The following is a 17,893-nucleotide window of genomic DNA, read 5'->3' as shown; positions in this document are numbered from 1 at the left end:
AGCCGAGAAGGCGACGCGCTGCACGCAGCAAGCCAGGAGACGATCGGCACCACGCAGCCGTACCGCGTTTCACTGGAACTGTGTCAGTTTTCATTTAGTAGCGGATCGCGGTACAGACGCACACTGTCCGTTCTGTCGCTACGTTGGTCACTGCGTATACCGGACCCTGTAATAGTTCCGAAATGCTCCTTGGCGTCGCCACCGCGCGCTATCGGCACTATCGGACGGTCGTGCGAGAGTACCAAAGTATTTTCTCCAGTTTGGGAAAAGGAAAGAAAAGGCTTTGCAGTGGGTACTTTAGGCAATATTTGCTGTGGCACTGCATTTCTTTGCTGGCAGCGATGGCGTACGCGAGGAGATGCGAATTTTTACTTGGTGGTTAATGCGTACTACCGTTTAGTGCGTAGTTATGCCGCGTTCCCGGCAGGTACGCATTAACGAGGTTCCACTTATACACACACACACAGTAGAACTCCACTGATACATTTTTAAGGGGACCGTAAGAAATAAACGCAAGAGTCGGGAAACGCCAACACAAGAGTCGACATGGCTGCTTCCTTCTGTGGCCGCACAGAGTGCACTTCGCGATGTCTCATACGGGAATGGTCCCGCAGTTGCGACGTAACAGCCGGGAAACGCAGCAGGCAGTAAGGAACGTAACGGCGAGGTTGTGTGTGTGTGTGTGTGTGTGTGGTGTGTGTGTGTGTGTGTGTGTGTGTGTGGTGTGTATATATATATATATATATATATATATATATATATATATAGACACAAAAAAAGAGCGGACTCCTACGCCAATCCTCTGCTATCATGCATTGCTGCAAAAGCACGAAGCACTCAATAACTTTAAAAACAAGCCTCCACAAAACTTAAACAAATTTCCGACAACGTTCAGACCTACTGTACACCTCAGGCATGGAGATGGTTCTCTTATAATGGAAACGCGGGTTAAGTTGCTTCTTTGTGGTGTTTGCTTGTCTATACTCCAAAAGCGCCTGCTTTAGGGAGTGAAAAAACATGGTCCTAAACAGCCTAATTTGCGCACAGTATTAACAAAGCTAAAAAAAAAATGCAGGCACAAGAAGTAACAGCAAATGTAACACGAAAAAATATCTTAAAAGTGGTCAATAAGGCTTTGTTCAAGATTATTTCGATTCACATACACATAAAATGCAGCAACACTAATATACAATTTTATTTGGATGTCAGAAGGCAGCACTAGCACTGTAAATATGAATCAAAGTTCGTCAATGAAGCTGCTCTGGTAAGCAGTGGGAATGGCCGAGGACTAACGAAGATAGCACTAGGGCAGTGGCTTTTCCTTTGACAACACTAGAGAACAAATATTAACAGGAATTTGCTGGCCACGTGGAAGTAACAACAAAGCTGGTGCTGATGTCCTTACTGTACAGTCATATTCCAATAAAATAGCAGAAAGTCACCAGGCAAAACAAAAGATTTCAACACAAGCACTAACATACAGAAAGTCTACCTTCACAGTGTTCAATGCCCAAGAGCTGCTAGCCTATTATACAAGCCATTGTAACCATGGATATCAAGGTACAATGATCCATATGATACTCATGAAATAAGAAACCTATCACTGATGAGATGCTTTCACATCATGGCAGCTTTGCCACCACAATATGCACACAGTCACAGTCACTGTTCAGTTCTTTTCTTCTTTCTTCTCGGCATTCTCTTGGCTACTACTACTACTGCTGCTGCTGTCACTGGATCCCGAAGACTCAGAACCAGCCCGTTCCGATGCCATCTGCAATGCGCATAAATTTCAATGTAAAAAATCAAAGCTATACTACGAAATTCAATACTGTAGAACTTCCAAAAATTACAAGCAGGGCAAGTATAACAAAGGGAAACATTTATCACACTAAAGCGGCGTTCACACCGAAGACTGTCCGGGTGGCGATTAGATCGAAGACATGTTGCACGATAAGAAAAAGCTCTCATCAAGCTGATCAGTTACAGGACGATTTTCATAATCTAGAGGGAAAAAAATTGCTTCTCCAGAACGCAACATTGCGAGAACACCAGAACGCGGCATTATAAGAGAAGGGGACAGAAAACTTGCAACCAGCAATGCTTTTCTCCTGGCGATGAAAATCGGTCATGAACTGGTGGTTACACCTGGTTGGATGGGGACATTATTCTGCAGTGCAACGTGTTGCTCACTGGAAATGCTTCAGAGTGAATGGGGCTTTAGAAGGCATGTTGTTCCTCAACACTGTAAAGTCTTCTTAAAGCATGCGCTTTGTGTGTGCATTTCTGCAGTTAAAATTATTTCATGAAGGCAGTCCGAAGACATGTTAGATTCCACTGAAAATGCGCAACTTTTATATCATTCAACCTTGGGCTGATTAGCGGTTTTTAGTAATACAGCCCCACAGTTTGAAATGGAATGCAAGGTTATGCAAGGATGAGCTCATCTACAAAGAACAAGCCTTCAACAAATAAATTTTACAATAAAAGTGCAACCTTTCCATAGGACTATGCAATGTACCAAGGAATTCTTTCAAATGGAGTGCTAGAACTGCAGAAAAGTCATCACGATCAAGCGCATACAGTCAACAATGTCAAGCATATATAGTTAAACTATAACGAACCTCCATACAACGAATTCCTCGATATTACGAAGTTTTTATATTCCCCGCGCTTACTCCATAGAAGCATATGTATTTGTGAACTCTAATCTATGTAACAAATTGACAGCTGTAGCTACTCTTGAAATAATGAATTCCCCGCCAGCCAGCTGCTGATTTTGCCCCACATTTTGTCACTTTAGCACAAGCAGCAGCCGCATGCATCTGCGGTTGCCTGCCGACAATGAAGCGGCAAAACTTCATAGAAATTCACCCGCTTCGACACCTAAACAACCGGAAAACAGTGCGGCAAGCTAGATGAAAAAAAAAAATCGGCCCGAGACAGATTCTTCCGCAGCACGATAGCGAACACCTGTCCGCTACACAGTAAGCCCAACAAATCTCGCTTTCACGCAGGTGGGCAAATCCGTCCCGCCGCTGCCTGCATGTCCACTTATGTAGCTTCTGCTGGTGCATCTTCTAGAACAATAGCTGGAAAAGGTGAAAGCTATTTCTTTCCCATGTTCCGCGTGCATAACTTAAATTCAGTATAAAATAAACAGCTCTGAAAACGGGCAAGGTGGCATGAATTCACTTCCTTTTTAAACGGAGTCGTTAGAGGTAGCGAAAGCAGCGGTGACTTGTAGCAGAGGCAGAAAAAATGTGAACATTATCGAAGCGCGCGAGCTGACTCCTGAGTCCACGCAACCATTCACTTTGAACCATTACAACGATGGATGCCTCGATGAAGGAACTCCAGCATTTGCCCACAAACTCGACATCGCTCATGCAGCCCCTTGAGGGAGAATTTATTAACTGTGCGAAGTGCTCCTATCAGCGTACTTATCCGCACACGGAAACCAAAAGTGGAGAGGCTTCATGCTCGCCCGATATCACCAAAGCTCGGGTAGCTTGGGTTTCACTGCATATGAATGGAGCAGCCTCGGATGACTGCACCGTTGCTACTGAGGATATATGTCAGATGATGCGGTGGTGGAAAGTGTCCAAGATCATGATGGCGACGACAGATCTTCAGAAGTCGACTCATCAAGCGTCTTGCCTTCCGTGATGAAAGCGCTGGATGTCATTGACGTTGTGTGCCATGTTGCGGGCTTGCAACACGACGACGGAGCAGCGCTGTGTCCCTTACGTACTACGAACGTTCAGTGTCGCCGTCCCTTTACAAACAAGCAATAGAGCAAAATAACGCAGTTTTTTCCCACTAAATGAATGTTTTCGGCAAGGTCTACCCTCAGTTCCCCCTTTAATTTGTGCATTTCTTATCAAATTTTCATACTGAAGCCGCGTATAACAAAAAACTCTTTGTAACAAAAATTTTCTAGAATTTGTCAATTTCGTTATATCCAGGTTTCACTGTAGATGTTTTGTGCATATATTTGTGGTTTGAAAACGAACTTCGGTAGATTTTGGTTATTTTCAAATTTCAGGGGGAAATTTCGGGTGATACGAATATTTTGCTCCCTCTTGAGATTCATATCACCACGATTCTACTGCATTTTAGAATCTCCTTCGAGCGTCATATACTCCGGATCAACTGTACTGAATTCCAATGATTACACATGACAGCCACACAGCTTGTGGCTAGAAGTTTTGAATATACTTCATATGCATTACTTACCTTCTTGTACGCCATTTCAAAAAGTTTAAGCGAGGCTTGTTGCAAGTCATTCGTTGCCTGCTTTATAGATTCTGCCGATTCTGTGTCTTTCTTGCTAAGAATCTCTCGTACCTTGGTGATCTTTTCTTTCAACTTGTTGCACTGCAAAAAAAAAAAAAAGAATATATATCAAATATTCTAGGAATATTCATAATTAAACAATAATGCTGAATTTACATAACCATAGAAACAACAGGTTTAAATGAACTCTTCTGTGCCCACCTACCCCTTCTTTTCTTTTCAAACACCTGTTCCTGGGCTAGTGCTTCAAGTGCATCATGGGAAAATTCCACTGGCACTATATACAGCAGCAATGTAGGCAGTACTCTGAGACATGCATTCAGTTCAACCTCATGCAGGGTACACAATTTTAGGAACGTGCACTAGAGGACTGCAGGAGCCCGGGCTGGCTTGAAAGCTACAGTCAGGTAATCAATTATTGACTCGGGCATGCACCATGCTCAGGTCTAGGAGCTTCAAGCTTGGGCCTCTGCCTGGCCCAAAATAGGCCTAGTAAGGCTATTTGTAACTCTGTGAAACTATCGGTTATAAAAACTGAACCTTGAACAAAATTTGAGTTCAGTGGCGTCTGTTGATTTCTTGGAAAGCTGAGGCAGGCAGTCTACCACACAGCAGCTGGGAAACGGTACAGGTGGTAACCTGTGCCCACTATTTGCCCCACTTTTTCATTTTCATGACAATGGAAAAGATTGATTAACACTGTTCCCTGGTTCAGAAGGCCTCAAATTTATGTAGGTGTTACCTGCTCACCAACTTTTGAATGGAAGTGGCACAATTAATTTGAAAGTGCTTGCGTCTGCCAACCATGAGAAGCCGAACGCAGCAAAGGATGAATTTCCATAGTGGCAAGGCACCACAGAACCAGAACAGAGTAATGAAGATTTGAGGCAAGTCTCAATCGCAATAAAAAGCATTCTGACAGGGTGCCAACTAGACGAAAAGTAGGGCACTGTTTATATAGACTATTAACAGCTAGGCTTAGCCAAGATGATTGGATATGAATCGCATCCAACGTCTTGACAATTGTAGTCTTTATTACTCAGAGAAAATCACTCGTAATATGTTTTATTTTAGGGAACTTGTGTTCTGTATTGCTTTTTGCGTGATCCTATTATTGAATAACAATATACAGTGGCAGCATATGAATTCTTCACTATTCATCCACAATGCAAGTTATGTGCTAAGGAAGAGTGCAACTTGCTTCACGTTTCAATGTCTTCTGTATTTGTTCGAGTGAAGATCATCATTAGTCTAACTAATTAAGTTTACACTTTCAAGAGTCCATAGTAAGTTCTTAGTAGGTGAAAATTTAATAAGTTAGCCACAAGTTAGCCACGACTAGGCATTGCCTTCACAGTGCATCACCATTTTCCACTGCAGCATGAGGAAAATACCGATTGCCACCATTGATAAGAGAATGCTGGGCACACTGTTCTCTTCCTCGAAGCACAGCTGAGAATGCTGCAGTATGATAGTGCATGAGCACAGTCATATGGTATTATTAAATATTTAATGACCTTTCTTTAAACTCCAAAGCAAAAAAAAAAAAAACGCACAGCATGTACATTGCTACAAAAATTGGATTGGTCATTTCTGAATTCCTTCTACAATGCAACATACTTGGCCTTACACTGAATATTAAAAATCTTGTACAATTGACCGGCTCACTTAAGGTGCACAAAGGCCAACGCTCCCTACTCTCACCAAGCGACAATACACTGCTTACCTCTTCCTCTGGCAACTGATCTTTGAACTCGTCCATCTTTGACTCGGTATCATGAATGATACCCTCAGCCTGGTTCACAGCTTCAACAGTTTCTTTCTTCTGTTTGTCAGCTTCAGCATAACGCTCTGCATTCTTGATCATGTTCTCTATCTCCTCTTTACTCAAACCACCAGAAGATTGGATGACGATTTGCTGCTCCTTGCCCGTGCCCTTGTCTCGTGCTGACACATGAACAATACCATTGGCATCAATGTCAAATGTAACCTCTATCTGAGGCACTCCACGGGGAGCTGGTGGAATTCCAACCTGCAAAATATGTAAAAATGTAGCTTATTACCATAAATAGACTTGGCCTGAAGGGATAGGGAAAATGTGTTCCGTTTAACAGGAGTTCCATTTACTGAGAGGTGAACAGGGCTGCAGAATTCAAGTATTAAACCAATCGCATTACAGTCAGTTTACAGAGAGTCCACTGTATTTGGCAATGACAGCAAATTATACAGTCGAACCTGTTTATAAACTAACGTGCTGTGTTGCATACGGACTTGCCCTTCAATTAGCAACTAAGTCATCCTTTCTTTTTTCGTACACTTTTACTCCAAAAGCGATCACCTCCAGTGAAATGTTAAAGGGACACTAAAGGCAAATAATAATTTATGCAGGGGTGGAAGCGGGCTTGAGTGTTTTGGAGCAGCTTTGGAGCACCAAAATGTGTGTTTTGGAGCAATGCAAGTTTGTTTTGGAGCAGAATTCTACGATCAAATATCATTGTTGAATTTTTTATCATTTCTGGTAAACACAAGAAATTCCAACGATTTTAGAAAACATTCAATACTGATGTACCAACCACACTTAACACAAATGATACATATACAGTCGATCCTGGATATATCGAACTCGAAGGGGACCGCGAAATAGTTCGATATATCGATAATTCGAAATACGAAATATGCGTATTTAGGGCTTTAATTAAAGCACTGCAGGCCTCGACACAGTTTTTCTAAATCGTAAAAAGCGCGAACATAACGATTCGCTCACATATCCTAAAGAACAAGGCGAGAACTTCTTCTTTTGCAAGTTAGCGCACTTTATTTTGCATGCAAATAGTCGATAAACTTGTCTTGCTTCTTGCGCGCCGTGAATTTATCAAGTCATCGTCAATATTATTGAAGCTTTCCAGATAAGTAAATTCAACACCTTCGGCCACAACAGCGGTGATCGACGCTGAACGCTGATGCGAGCTCTGTAGCGCGGTAAAGGGTTTAGCGGTGGCAGCGGCGGCTGGCATCTTCAAACCGCATGGGTCCATTTCCGCAGCAACGGCAACGTCAGCTATGATCTCTGCATCGATGCAATCAGAAACAGCTACGTCGTTATCTGCACCGATAAAGTCACTCACTGTGCTCCCGTCCGATACGGCGCCCGGAAACGCTAATAAGTCACAAAATTCACTGACGCACCGTACGCCGTAGTCGGCGGTCATGACGCGCCCAAAGTCGTCACCTGGCACCAAGGCCCGTAAGAACACAGTGCACGACGGTGCTTTACTTGACGTTGTTCCAAGCACCGGTCATCATTTTTATCGCTACGAGCGGGGCAATGTTTAGTTCGACTCCCGAATGACGATTTATCAAGAACGGAGCGAGAAGTACACATGCCACAAAAGACAACGCTAACAACGCTAACAACGCTGCACGAAGAGAGATTTCTCCACCGTCGACATGTTGGCGATACCAATGGCACTTGTGGCTTTGTAGAAGGCAGCCGCTACTTTGGTGAGAAATGCGAAAAAAAGCGTAGCCTCTGAGATCTGCATTTTAAAACCGAAAACACTAGAAATACGTCACGAGGTTGCGGATCTCGAAGGCCATGCTTTGTGGGCTCGCATGCCATCGTGCGCGGACAAGGAAGGGAATGCAAACATTGCAACAAGGCTGCCAAGTCACTTCGAATTCTCATTTTGGTGCCCTCGGCGATCAGCCTCTTTGAAAAACACAAACCTGCGGATCGCGCGTCAAATATACCGGTGAATTGACAAGCGCTGCGCAACGAACTAGAGCAACGCAATTTCGTCATCTGCGCGCGACGAGGGACTGGAACTTATAAGAATGCGGCCGAAAAATTATGAATATTTGTTAGGAAAAATGCACTTTCTGAGCTTCGGCGCGGGGCAGCGTTCGATATACGTGCACACCAGCCCCATACTTTTGCATGGGAAATTCAAGGGGATTTCTTAACTGTTCGATATAGCCAATAATTCGATATATCCGAGTTCGATATATCCGGGATCGACTGTATATATATATACACACGCGCGTACGTGTTATCATTAAAACATCACAGCTGTGATAGACCAATGACTCAGGAAAACGAGATAAGCGATGTTCTGAACAGCTACACTTGACTAGACTGACAAATGAAAAACGTTCATGGCAATGAACGTTTTTCAGCAGCGGCATTTTCGCGCCGCGTTTGCTGCGTTGCTACATTTTCGTCAAAAGCCTACGCAGGGTTGAAAAAGTTCCTTCAAAATGCGCGGAGGTCAGCGCCGTCTGGAGGCATTGGAAGTAACCAAAGAAGCACGCCTCTGTACCCTAAACTTTGCTTGTCGGACGAGCGGGCGATGAGCCGCGCGAGGCGTTTTCTATTTCGAGTAGGAAGACGCGGCGGCGCGATTTTGAGATGGCGTTCGTCAAAATGACGCGCGCGGCCCTCCGACCACGCGTCAGTCGCGCATGAAATCAAGCCATTCGGGACGCAACAGCGCGATTTCGCGAAGGCGTTCGTCAAAAAACACGTGCGCCCCTCCAAACGCGCGTAAATCGAGCCAGGAATTGGGCCACGCGCTTCCACCTTTTCCATCCAAGTTCCCTCCCAAAATTTGTCAATTATCGGTGTCAGTTATGAGCACGCAAATATGCAGGGGCGTAGCCAGAAATTTTTTTTCGAGGGGGGGGGGGGGGGGTTCAACCACACTTTATGTATGTTCGTGCGTGCGTTTGTATGTGCGCGTGTATATATATACTCCGTTTCATACATCAGGTGCAATGCTACGAAAGCTAGCGAGACTTCTTGCTGTAGATGCGTTCGCACTAAGAAATAGTACAGTGAATTTACCACCCGTAATGTGGTTTTTTTTTCGTTCATGGGCTGTGTAATAAAAGAAGATGATTTGTGTCCAAGAAACAAACGAACCCCGTTATTTACACTGTTGTCGATAGTTTGTTCTGGATCGCTCAGCGTCTCTTTTTTTGTGTCATGGCCTCCGCGATTAGCACTGGCAGCGCGCAGCCGGAACTGATCACGGAGGCCAAGCAAAAGACAGGCGGATTTACACATTTTGCTGGCCGAACTTCTTGCATAGCTTCCACAGCGTGCACCTAATGTGTGAAATGGAGTATGGCAAGCAAAACTGAAAAATTTCGGGGGGGGGGGGGTTTAACCCCTCCCCCCTGGCTACGCCCCTGCAAATATGGTACTTGAGGTGTGATGATACTACATGTCGCAAGCACACAATTTGTATCACGTGGTTCTGTTTTCGTACTACCTCACATTCGTCTTTTCAGTAATAAACGTTCCAAGTGTCTACCTTGTTCTTTTTTGTATATTTCTTCACACACCACCTCATGTACCAAACCACACAGCAACGGCGGCGAGCGGCATGTCATGTTGTACTGCGGATGGTACAAGCTACAGCGTACTCGACCACAAGCCGAGCGCAGGTTCTGACGAGCCAAAATCGAACAACGCGACCGATCGCACTAGCGAGACTAAGCTCGTCGCTGCACGAGCGCGTTTACATGCTGCATTTATAACGTCTAAGGGCTTGTGTGCAATGCAACAAGTTCTGCATATGGAGAGGCACGCTCTCGCTAAAAAAATTAGTTTCGGAAATGGTCCAACTGACTTGCACAAACCGAAGCCCTGTGAGTGATTTCGAGATTGGTAGTGGCTTCATTGACCGCAAACGGATAAAACAAGTTTTTCGTTCTCATGCAGACTTATGACACAACATCCATATTATACGCTCAGCTCTACAGCGGTTTCCTTAATGCAAAGTTTGTAAATAATGGTCGCGCGTTTACGTCCGCGGCAGCTGCTCGAACTATCCCCATGGCTTCACATCAAATTAAATATTTGCAGTAAATAGAACATTTTCGACATTATGGAGCGTCAACGCACTTTTATTCATGTTCGCAATCCCAGGCCACAATGACAGCAACCGCCTCGTGCGCACAGCGTGCCAAAAAACTCCGCTGCCGCCGGCGTCGCAATCGAAATATAGCCGCACAACTCACTTTCTTGTCGCTAGGTTTTTTGCGCCTTCGAAACGTCACGAGAGCGCGCCAAGTGATGTGATGATGATATAAGCTCGCTTAGGCGCGCCATGACACGGATGACAGCGGCACAAAAAGGCACCAAACGTAGCCTCGGTGATCGATTCCGGCAGCGCACCGGAGCCCATCGCGGATGCCATGCACCAAAGACCGCTTGGGAGCAGTTTCGGCGCAATAATGCGTTTTGGAGCAGGATGGTGCAGCAGAAGCGGATTGGCGCAGCACTTCCACCCCTGTTTATGTCAGAGTGAAAGCTCAATGTGTGACGTCTAAAACGGCAGTATTATCAACAGCAGTGACCTACTTACCGAGAAATTACCGTATAGTGCGGAATATAGGTCGAGATTTTTTCCAAAAAATGTCACTAAAAAGTCGCCCCTCGACCTATATACCGGCCCTTGGCACAAACCGAGTGATCGTCTGGCAACAGGGAGCGTCGCATGCTTCTTGGGCATCAGCATCGACATCGCCTCCATGAGCCGATGAGCCGACGCCCGACGCCATTTTTCTTTTCTTGTTCATCTGGTGTTCCTAGCGAGTGGCGACCTTCCTCTGCGGCCAGCTATGAATACCGGGACGCGGCGCCAGTTCACCGCCGCGTTTAAAAGAAAAGTAATTGAATTCGCGGAAGCGAATGGCAACATGTCGGCGCAGCGGCAGTTTGGAGTATCTGAGAAAAGCGTCAGGTACTGGCGCAACCAGAAATCCAAACTGTCGGTGTGTAACGCGCGGAAGACGTCGTTTCGCGGTCGCCGAGCTGTGCACCCGGAACTCGAGGACAAAGTGGCGGATTTCGTCCGCGAGTACCGTGCCAGGTCCCTGCCAGTGAGTGCGGAGCTCATTCGCACAAAAGCCGTCGAGCTCGCCCGTGAAGCCGGTCTGTCGAGAGAAGACTTCAAGGGGTCCATTTATTGGGTCCGCCGCTTCATGCGACGCAAAGGGTTTGCCCTTCGACGGCGCACGTCAATCTGCCAGAAGCTGCCGGAGGAGTACGAGGACAAGTTGATAGAGTTTCAACTCTACGTGAATAGCCTCCGGCGGCAGCATGGCTACATGTTAGGCCAGATCGGCAACGCAGATGAAACGCCGGTGTGGTTCACATGCCGTCGTCCACAACCGTCTGTGAACGCGGGGCAAAGGAGGTGAAGCTGCTGTCGACCGGAAGCGAGCATTCGCGCTTCACCGTGATGCTTTCCTGCACGGCCGACGGCAGAAAGTTGCCCCCGTTCATCATCTTTAAGCGGAAGACGCTGCCGAAGGAGGCCTTCCCGCGGGATGTCGTCGTCCGCGTGAACGAGAAGGGGTACATGGACGAGGCCCCTAATGCGCGAGTGGATCCGCACAGTGTGGAACCGGCGGCCCGGAGCCCTCCTGCAGCACCGGAACATGCTCGTGTTGGATGCATTTCGCGGGCATTTGACGGCATCGGTGAAGGAGGCACTTCGCGACGGGAAGACTGATCTCGTCGTCATTCCGGGAGGGATGACGTCAACGCTGCAACCGCTGGACGTCGTCCTCAACAAGCCCTTTAAGGACCGTGTGCGTGCGTTGTACAGTGAATGGATGGCTGGCGACAACCCGCGGACCCCGACAGGCCGGCTGCGCAGGCCACCTCTCGCGACAGTTTCCGGTTGGGTCTCCGAGGCATGGAGGTCTCTGCCCGAGGAAATGGTGGTGCGCGCATTCAAGAAGTGCTGCATAAGCAACGCTCTCGACGGCACCGAGGACGACATGCTGTGGGAGGCGGCTAGCGAGAGGCAGTCGTCCTCGGAGGAGAGCTCCGACAGTTCGGAGGACTGAATAAAGTGCTTCAGTCAACAGTTCCGTGTTTTTTTTTTTTTTGCCGGTCATGGTAAGGGGGTCGACCTATATTCCGCCTCGACCTATATTCCGCATTATACGGTAAGCTAAATGTATCACACGATGAGCGCCACGAGTGGTTTTGAAAGTGACCCCGATGACGTGGGAGAGTCTGAATACAGTTAATCACAAGTAATCAAACTAGCTGCAATAAAAAAAGAACCTTCTGTGCATCAAGAACGTAATAAAATGCTGCTTGTTCGTTTCTGTTTGATTCATGGAAAAAAGAACCTCTTTGGCGTTGCCATGGGGAACAGCGCGCATGGTTCAAAAGTTTTGTTTTCGCCAAACTGCGCTTCGCCCGGCGCCCTGCTTCGCTCACGCGGTCGCATCTCAGTAGTAGTTTCGGTATCACGTACTGCCACGTGTGTTTCGCACGCTCGTGAAAGTCGCTCTGACAGAAAGATAGACAAAGTACCGCATGCATGTGATGTTGCCGGATGGCCGAATGGTGCACGCCGCCAGTGCACGCCGCCGCGCAGTAAAGGCGAGCAACGTTGGGCACAGCAACAGTGACGTGCGAAATACCGCTTTCAGGTGGGTGATTTGAAGTGCGCTAATGCGATGTGGACCACTAAAACGTGATTTTATTTCAAAATAAGCACTTCCTTGGCATAAAAGTAGCACTACGAGGTTTCTGGACCGCTATTTCAACAATCAATGTCGACTTAATATTTGCCTTTAGTGTCCCTTTAAGTCTTCTTGCTTTGCGAAGCGACACCCGGTGTGTGCTTACGAGTGAATTAAGCTACAGCCGTCGACAAATTTTTTGAAGTCCATAAATTCGGACTTGGATATTCTGGACTTTGTAAATGCGCCGTCAAAGTAACCACAGAACTACCGTATTTACTCAAATCTAGGCCGGCCCCGATTCTAAGCCGACCCCCGAAGTTCGCAAGGCCAGAAATGAAAAAAGCTTAATCATTGCACTCGAATCTAAGCCGACCCCCCCACTTTCGCAAATCGTTTTTTCGAAAAAAAAAAACATCGGCTTAGATTCGAGTAAATACGGTACTAATACATTTTCGTGACCGATTTTTTTGACAAATTTATGCCCAAAAGTTCTTTCGAACTAAATCGATTATTTCGAGCTACGCCGCTCAATTTTGAAAGCTGTCATGTTGGATTTTTCGCTGGCTTGGTCAAGTTTGGCTTCCAGTGGCAAATTGTGTGGCCTCCAAGATTGCGAGCCCGCACAACTTCCGGTTTCAAAGGCCACGCCCGCTCTTCCTTGGCTGATAAAACGCTCTAGAAGACACCACCTTTCCTTTTTCAGTCAAGATAGCTGAAGATGCATATTGTGATAAGGTTGCCAGCAATAAGTCATACTGGCGCATTCATTGGTGGCTGCCATCGCTCTTCTGATACATATCCTTAAAGCCATCGCCACAATCGCATTGAAGTCAGAATCACTGGTCAACCACTCTCTGCACTTCCCAAAAATATGGAAGATATTTTGTGGTATTGTGGCATCGGAGAGCTGAGGGTCACAACATTTAAGCGACAAAAAGTTATAACAGTTATTGCTTCTTCCATTTATGACTTCTTGCTTTCCAAAGCATCCTTTGACTTGTTGTAGGCAGTTGTAGCTGTGAAGAATAGTGCTAGGGTTCCTTCTGCCTTTTCTTTTTGTTCCTCCCTTAGTGTACAATGCCATTTTGTAGGCCAACCTATCTCAATAGCCCATCATCTCCTTTGCACACGTTTTCTCATCTCCTCTTCTAATTTTGAGGTTGTAAGAGAGTGAGCAGGGCATACATAAACACGCTGCTAAGAGAGACAGTTGGTGTCTTCGAGTCAACTCCACTTGACGACACACTGGGTCAACTATTTTCAATCACTGCAAGCTTCCATCTTTCCCTGAACTTGTTTGGATGCTACAGTGGAGTGGAGTACATGTTCCCATATGAAGTAGGCAAGCATTTTAGCATTTCACTCCCACCAAAATGTGGCTGCCGCGGCCACAATCAAACCCACAACCTTGACTTCAGCAGCACAACAACATAGCCACTAGGGTATCGTAGCAGGTGGAAAAAATCTTCAATAGTAAAATTTTTACTTTCTTGTTTGTTTTTCCCCCAGAATGTTTCCCCCAGAATGCGGGCTCGTTTCATGTTCTCCAATCCCGGAGCCCAACGTGCACTGTCACAAAATGCAGACCCTCCACTCCATGATTCTGTCAGTTTAGGCTGTGCTGTGTATTATTTCTATGAATTCAGTGTCTCTGCATCAACAGGCGAGCTTACTCCATTACGTCCCACAACTTTCCATATCCGAATTATCAGCTAGCAAATGCAAAAAACCTAAATGTGATTTGCTAATTTTCGAGTTGGAAAGCTTCGTGTTACTGCTGTCCAACATTGACAAGGACAGAGATGACTTACCAAGCTGAACTGGCCAAGAAGTTTGTTGTCACAGGCCATTTCACGTTCACCTTGATGCACCTTGATTTCTACCTGGGTCTGGCCATCAGCAGCTGTAGAGAAGACCTGCAACAGCACAAGCACTTGCAATGGTATACCACACCAACACTGCAGACCAATTTTAGGCACTTCAGACAATCTGAGCTCAGTTCACTTTCTCCTCAAGGGAGTCTCACCCATTAGGAGACGAAAAATTATACATCACTGCTCAGCCACACATTACAGTGAAACCTCGTTAATACGTACCTGCCGGGAACGCGGCATAACTACGCACTAAACGGTAGTACGCATTAAACACCAAGTACAAATTTGCATCTCCTATAGCGCACGCCATCGCCGCCAGCAAATAAATAGAGTGCCACAGCAAATATTGCCTAAAGTACCCACCGCAAAGCCTTTTCTTTCTTTTTGCCAAAGTGGGGAAAAGATCCTGGCACACTCGCACGACTGCCCGATAACGCGTAGTGGAGACGCCGAAGAGCATTTCGAAACTATTGCAGGGTCCGGGATACGCGGTCAACGCAGTGACCGACATAGCGACAGAACGGAGAGTGTCTGATTTCCGCGGTTTATGTGTGTGCGTCTAACTGCGATCTGCCACTAAACGAAAACTGACACAGTACCAGTGAAACGCGGTATGGCCGCGTGGAGCCGATCGTCTCCCGGCTAGTTGCGTGCAGCGCGTCGCCTACTCGGCTCACGCCGTCACTACCGGGCCGCTTGCCGTGCCGCACGCGCGCATTTATCATGGGAATGTTGTTCGTACCCACTTCGCTCCAGATCGTGCACATATGCGGCGAGTAGCTTGTTCGGTTAACGCAGCGATGGCGAGCTTCATGCAAGCGATGCGCACTCCGCGATGCTCTAGCGGTCCTGGCAGCGGACGGAGGCGCGTTGGGTGGTCGCCTAATAAAAAGCGTGCAGTATGGTTACAACTGCGCTACGCTTGCTGTATCGTACACGTGCGTTAGTGTGATAGCGTCAATGCAGCGAGATTTCTCAGCGCCCACGACCCGCAACGCTAACTACGCAACAGCGATCTGCTTTCGCTTCTACAAAGCGGTGCGCGCCTGATGACGGCTTAGTAGCGTTTGCTGTCGGGCTAGTTGGTACATGGCTGAAGTTCTTCGACCCTGCCCGAGCATTTGTGCCATTAATTCAACTTCAGCCTTGAAGACGGCCGCGCACAACGAAGCGGCAGCGATCGGCGGCCCAGCGCGTTCAGGTTGTCGCCTAATAAAAGCGTGCAGTAGGCTTAAAAAGTAGCGCTGCGCCGCACGCGTGCCCGAGCAGATAGCTGAAGATACTTATTGTGATAAGGTTGTCGGCGATAAGTCATGTCGGCGCGTTTGTCGGTGGCCGCCACCTCGCCGTCGTTCTTTCCCGATGCTTACCCGCAAAGGCGTCGCCGCAATCGCGCGTAAGTCGGAATCGGGGATCGACTGATCTGCGCACTTCTCAAAAAGGCGGAAGACATTTGGCGGCACATTCTGGCGTCGGGAAGTTGAGCGGCACAGTAAAATTTTATGGCACAAAAAGTTATCGCGGTACGCAGGGTACGCACTAACCGGTAGGCATATGGCGAACCACTACGGCTTAAGCGGTCAGCGAATGCATTGGGCTCTATGGGACTCGGTCGGGGATTCGTCGCAACTACGTTTTAACCGTTAGTACGTTTAAAGCGGGTACGTATTAACGAGGTTTGACTGTATACGCTATGCTATTACACAACTTACATCAACAACAAAAGCTCACATGAAATAAAGCAAAAAATCATATCAGTGGTTGTATTTGCCACACATACATGCAGGACATTACCAAAAACTGCTTTTCGGCACTACACCCTAAGAAAACAATTGAGAATTTGTGGAGGATTTCTGCCACAGAACAATAATTGTCATCTGACTTGCTTGCATTTCCTTTCTCAAACTCAGCTCTCGCTACTTTCCTATCAAGAATGCTATGTCATGATAGCGCGCATGCCAACCGGGTGCGTCAGGACCGCAGTTACGAAAGGAAAGAGCGTGAGGTAGACGAGGATTAATTAGCTGCGTGGCAGAAATGCTCCCCACATACTCAATTTTTTTCTTAAGAGTGTGTGTGTTTCCATATAATCTTGGTGTGACAAAATAATGTCACACACAACTACATAGTAAGAGGGTGCAGGGTAGTATTTCGAGATTCCTCTGTTTATCAATGATCCCACATGAATAACTCTGCTATCAGTATGAAAAGCACTCAAATAATTTTTTATAAAATCAAAGTTAGGACACAGAACACAAGGCTGTCACATATACAAATAAAGACTGTGGCATTAGCCAAGAAACGCCAACTGAGAAAGACAACCAACCTGACTCTTCTTAGTAGGAATGGTTGTGTTTCGGTTGATTAACTTGGTGAATACGCCTCCCAAAGTTTCAATTCCAAGCGAAAGTGGGGTTACATCCAGCAGCAGGACATCTGTCACGTCTCCAGCTAAGACACCACCCTGAAAAACACAAGAAAGTTATTAACTCATGCCAATAAGTACATTTCTGTGCACATAAAAATACCAGAACTGCACAACTAGACACTAATAGAATTCACTTCTGTAAAATTATAGAGACCTGAAACCATGAAAAATGTTTACCAAGTACAGAATGTGCTTACAGAAGCACCATAAAAATTGTGGAGGGTCAATCAATAAAAAAAGAGAGAGACAGAGAGAGGTTGCAGTGCACCCAAAGCCTTGTCAATAAATACCCGCTTAAATCACACTAATGCTTTGCATAGTACCAATGAATCCTTGACTCCATTTCCATATAAGTCAAACCTGCATACAGTGGAACCCCGCTGTTACGTTCCTCACTGCTGCGTTTTCCCGGCTGTTACGTCGTTTTCCGCCGGTCCTGGCACAGCTCCCATAGGATACAATGTATTGGGAACCCCGCTGTTACATCGTAACTGTCGGACCGTTCCCGTATGATACGTCGCGAAGTGCGCTCGGAGCCGACCGAGTGAATACCAAAGAGAGCGGCCATGATGCATTTTCACGCAGCTTGGCCTCGTTTGACCGTAATATTAGCCGCATGAGAGGCGCAAGCAACAGAATCTTTCAATTGATGCAAACAAAAGCATGGCCTTCGAGATTCAAATTGCAAAGATGGCGTCTATGACGTAACTGCTCGCGAAAGCAAGGCCTTCGAGATTCGCATTTACTATTGACAAAAGCATAGCCTTTGAGATTTGTATTGCACAAACATGGCGTG

The 17,893-nt window shown here is 46.5% G+C and overlaps 1 protein-coding gene across 1 annotated transcript; it reads right to left on the bottom strand.

Moving 5' to 3' along the window:
• Positions 1 to 1,177: 1,177 nt before the first annotated feature.
• Positions 1,178 to 17,145, bottom strand: LOC119384370 (stress-70 protein, mitochondrial; the record flags this gene model as incomplete). Its single annotated transcript, XM_037652469.2, has 5 exons — positions 1,178 to 1,774; positions 4,240 to 4,380; positions 6,026 to 6,331; positions 14,607 to 14,711; positions 16,996 to 17,145. Coding segments are annotated over 5 exons (807 nt in total), but the record flags the coding sequence as incomplete, so codon positions are not given.
• Positions 17,146 to 17,893: the final 748 nt, after the last annotated feature.

This window comes from Rhipicephalus sanguineus, chromosome 1 (genome assembly GCF_013339695.2).
Source record: "Rhipicephalus sanguineus isolate Rsan-2018 chromosome 1, BIME_Rsan_1.4, whole genome shotgun sequence".
Lineage (NCBI taxonomy): Eukaryota > Metazoa > Arthropoda > Arachnida > Ixodida > Ixodidae > Rhipicephalus > Rhipicephalus sanguineus.
This window is presented reverse-complemented; position numbering and strand designations above follow the sequence as displayed.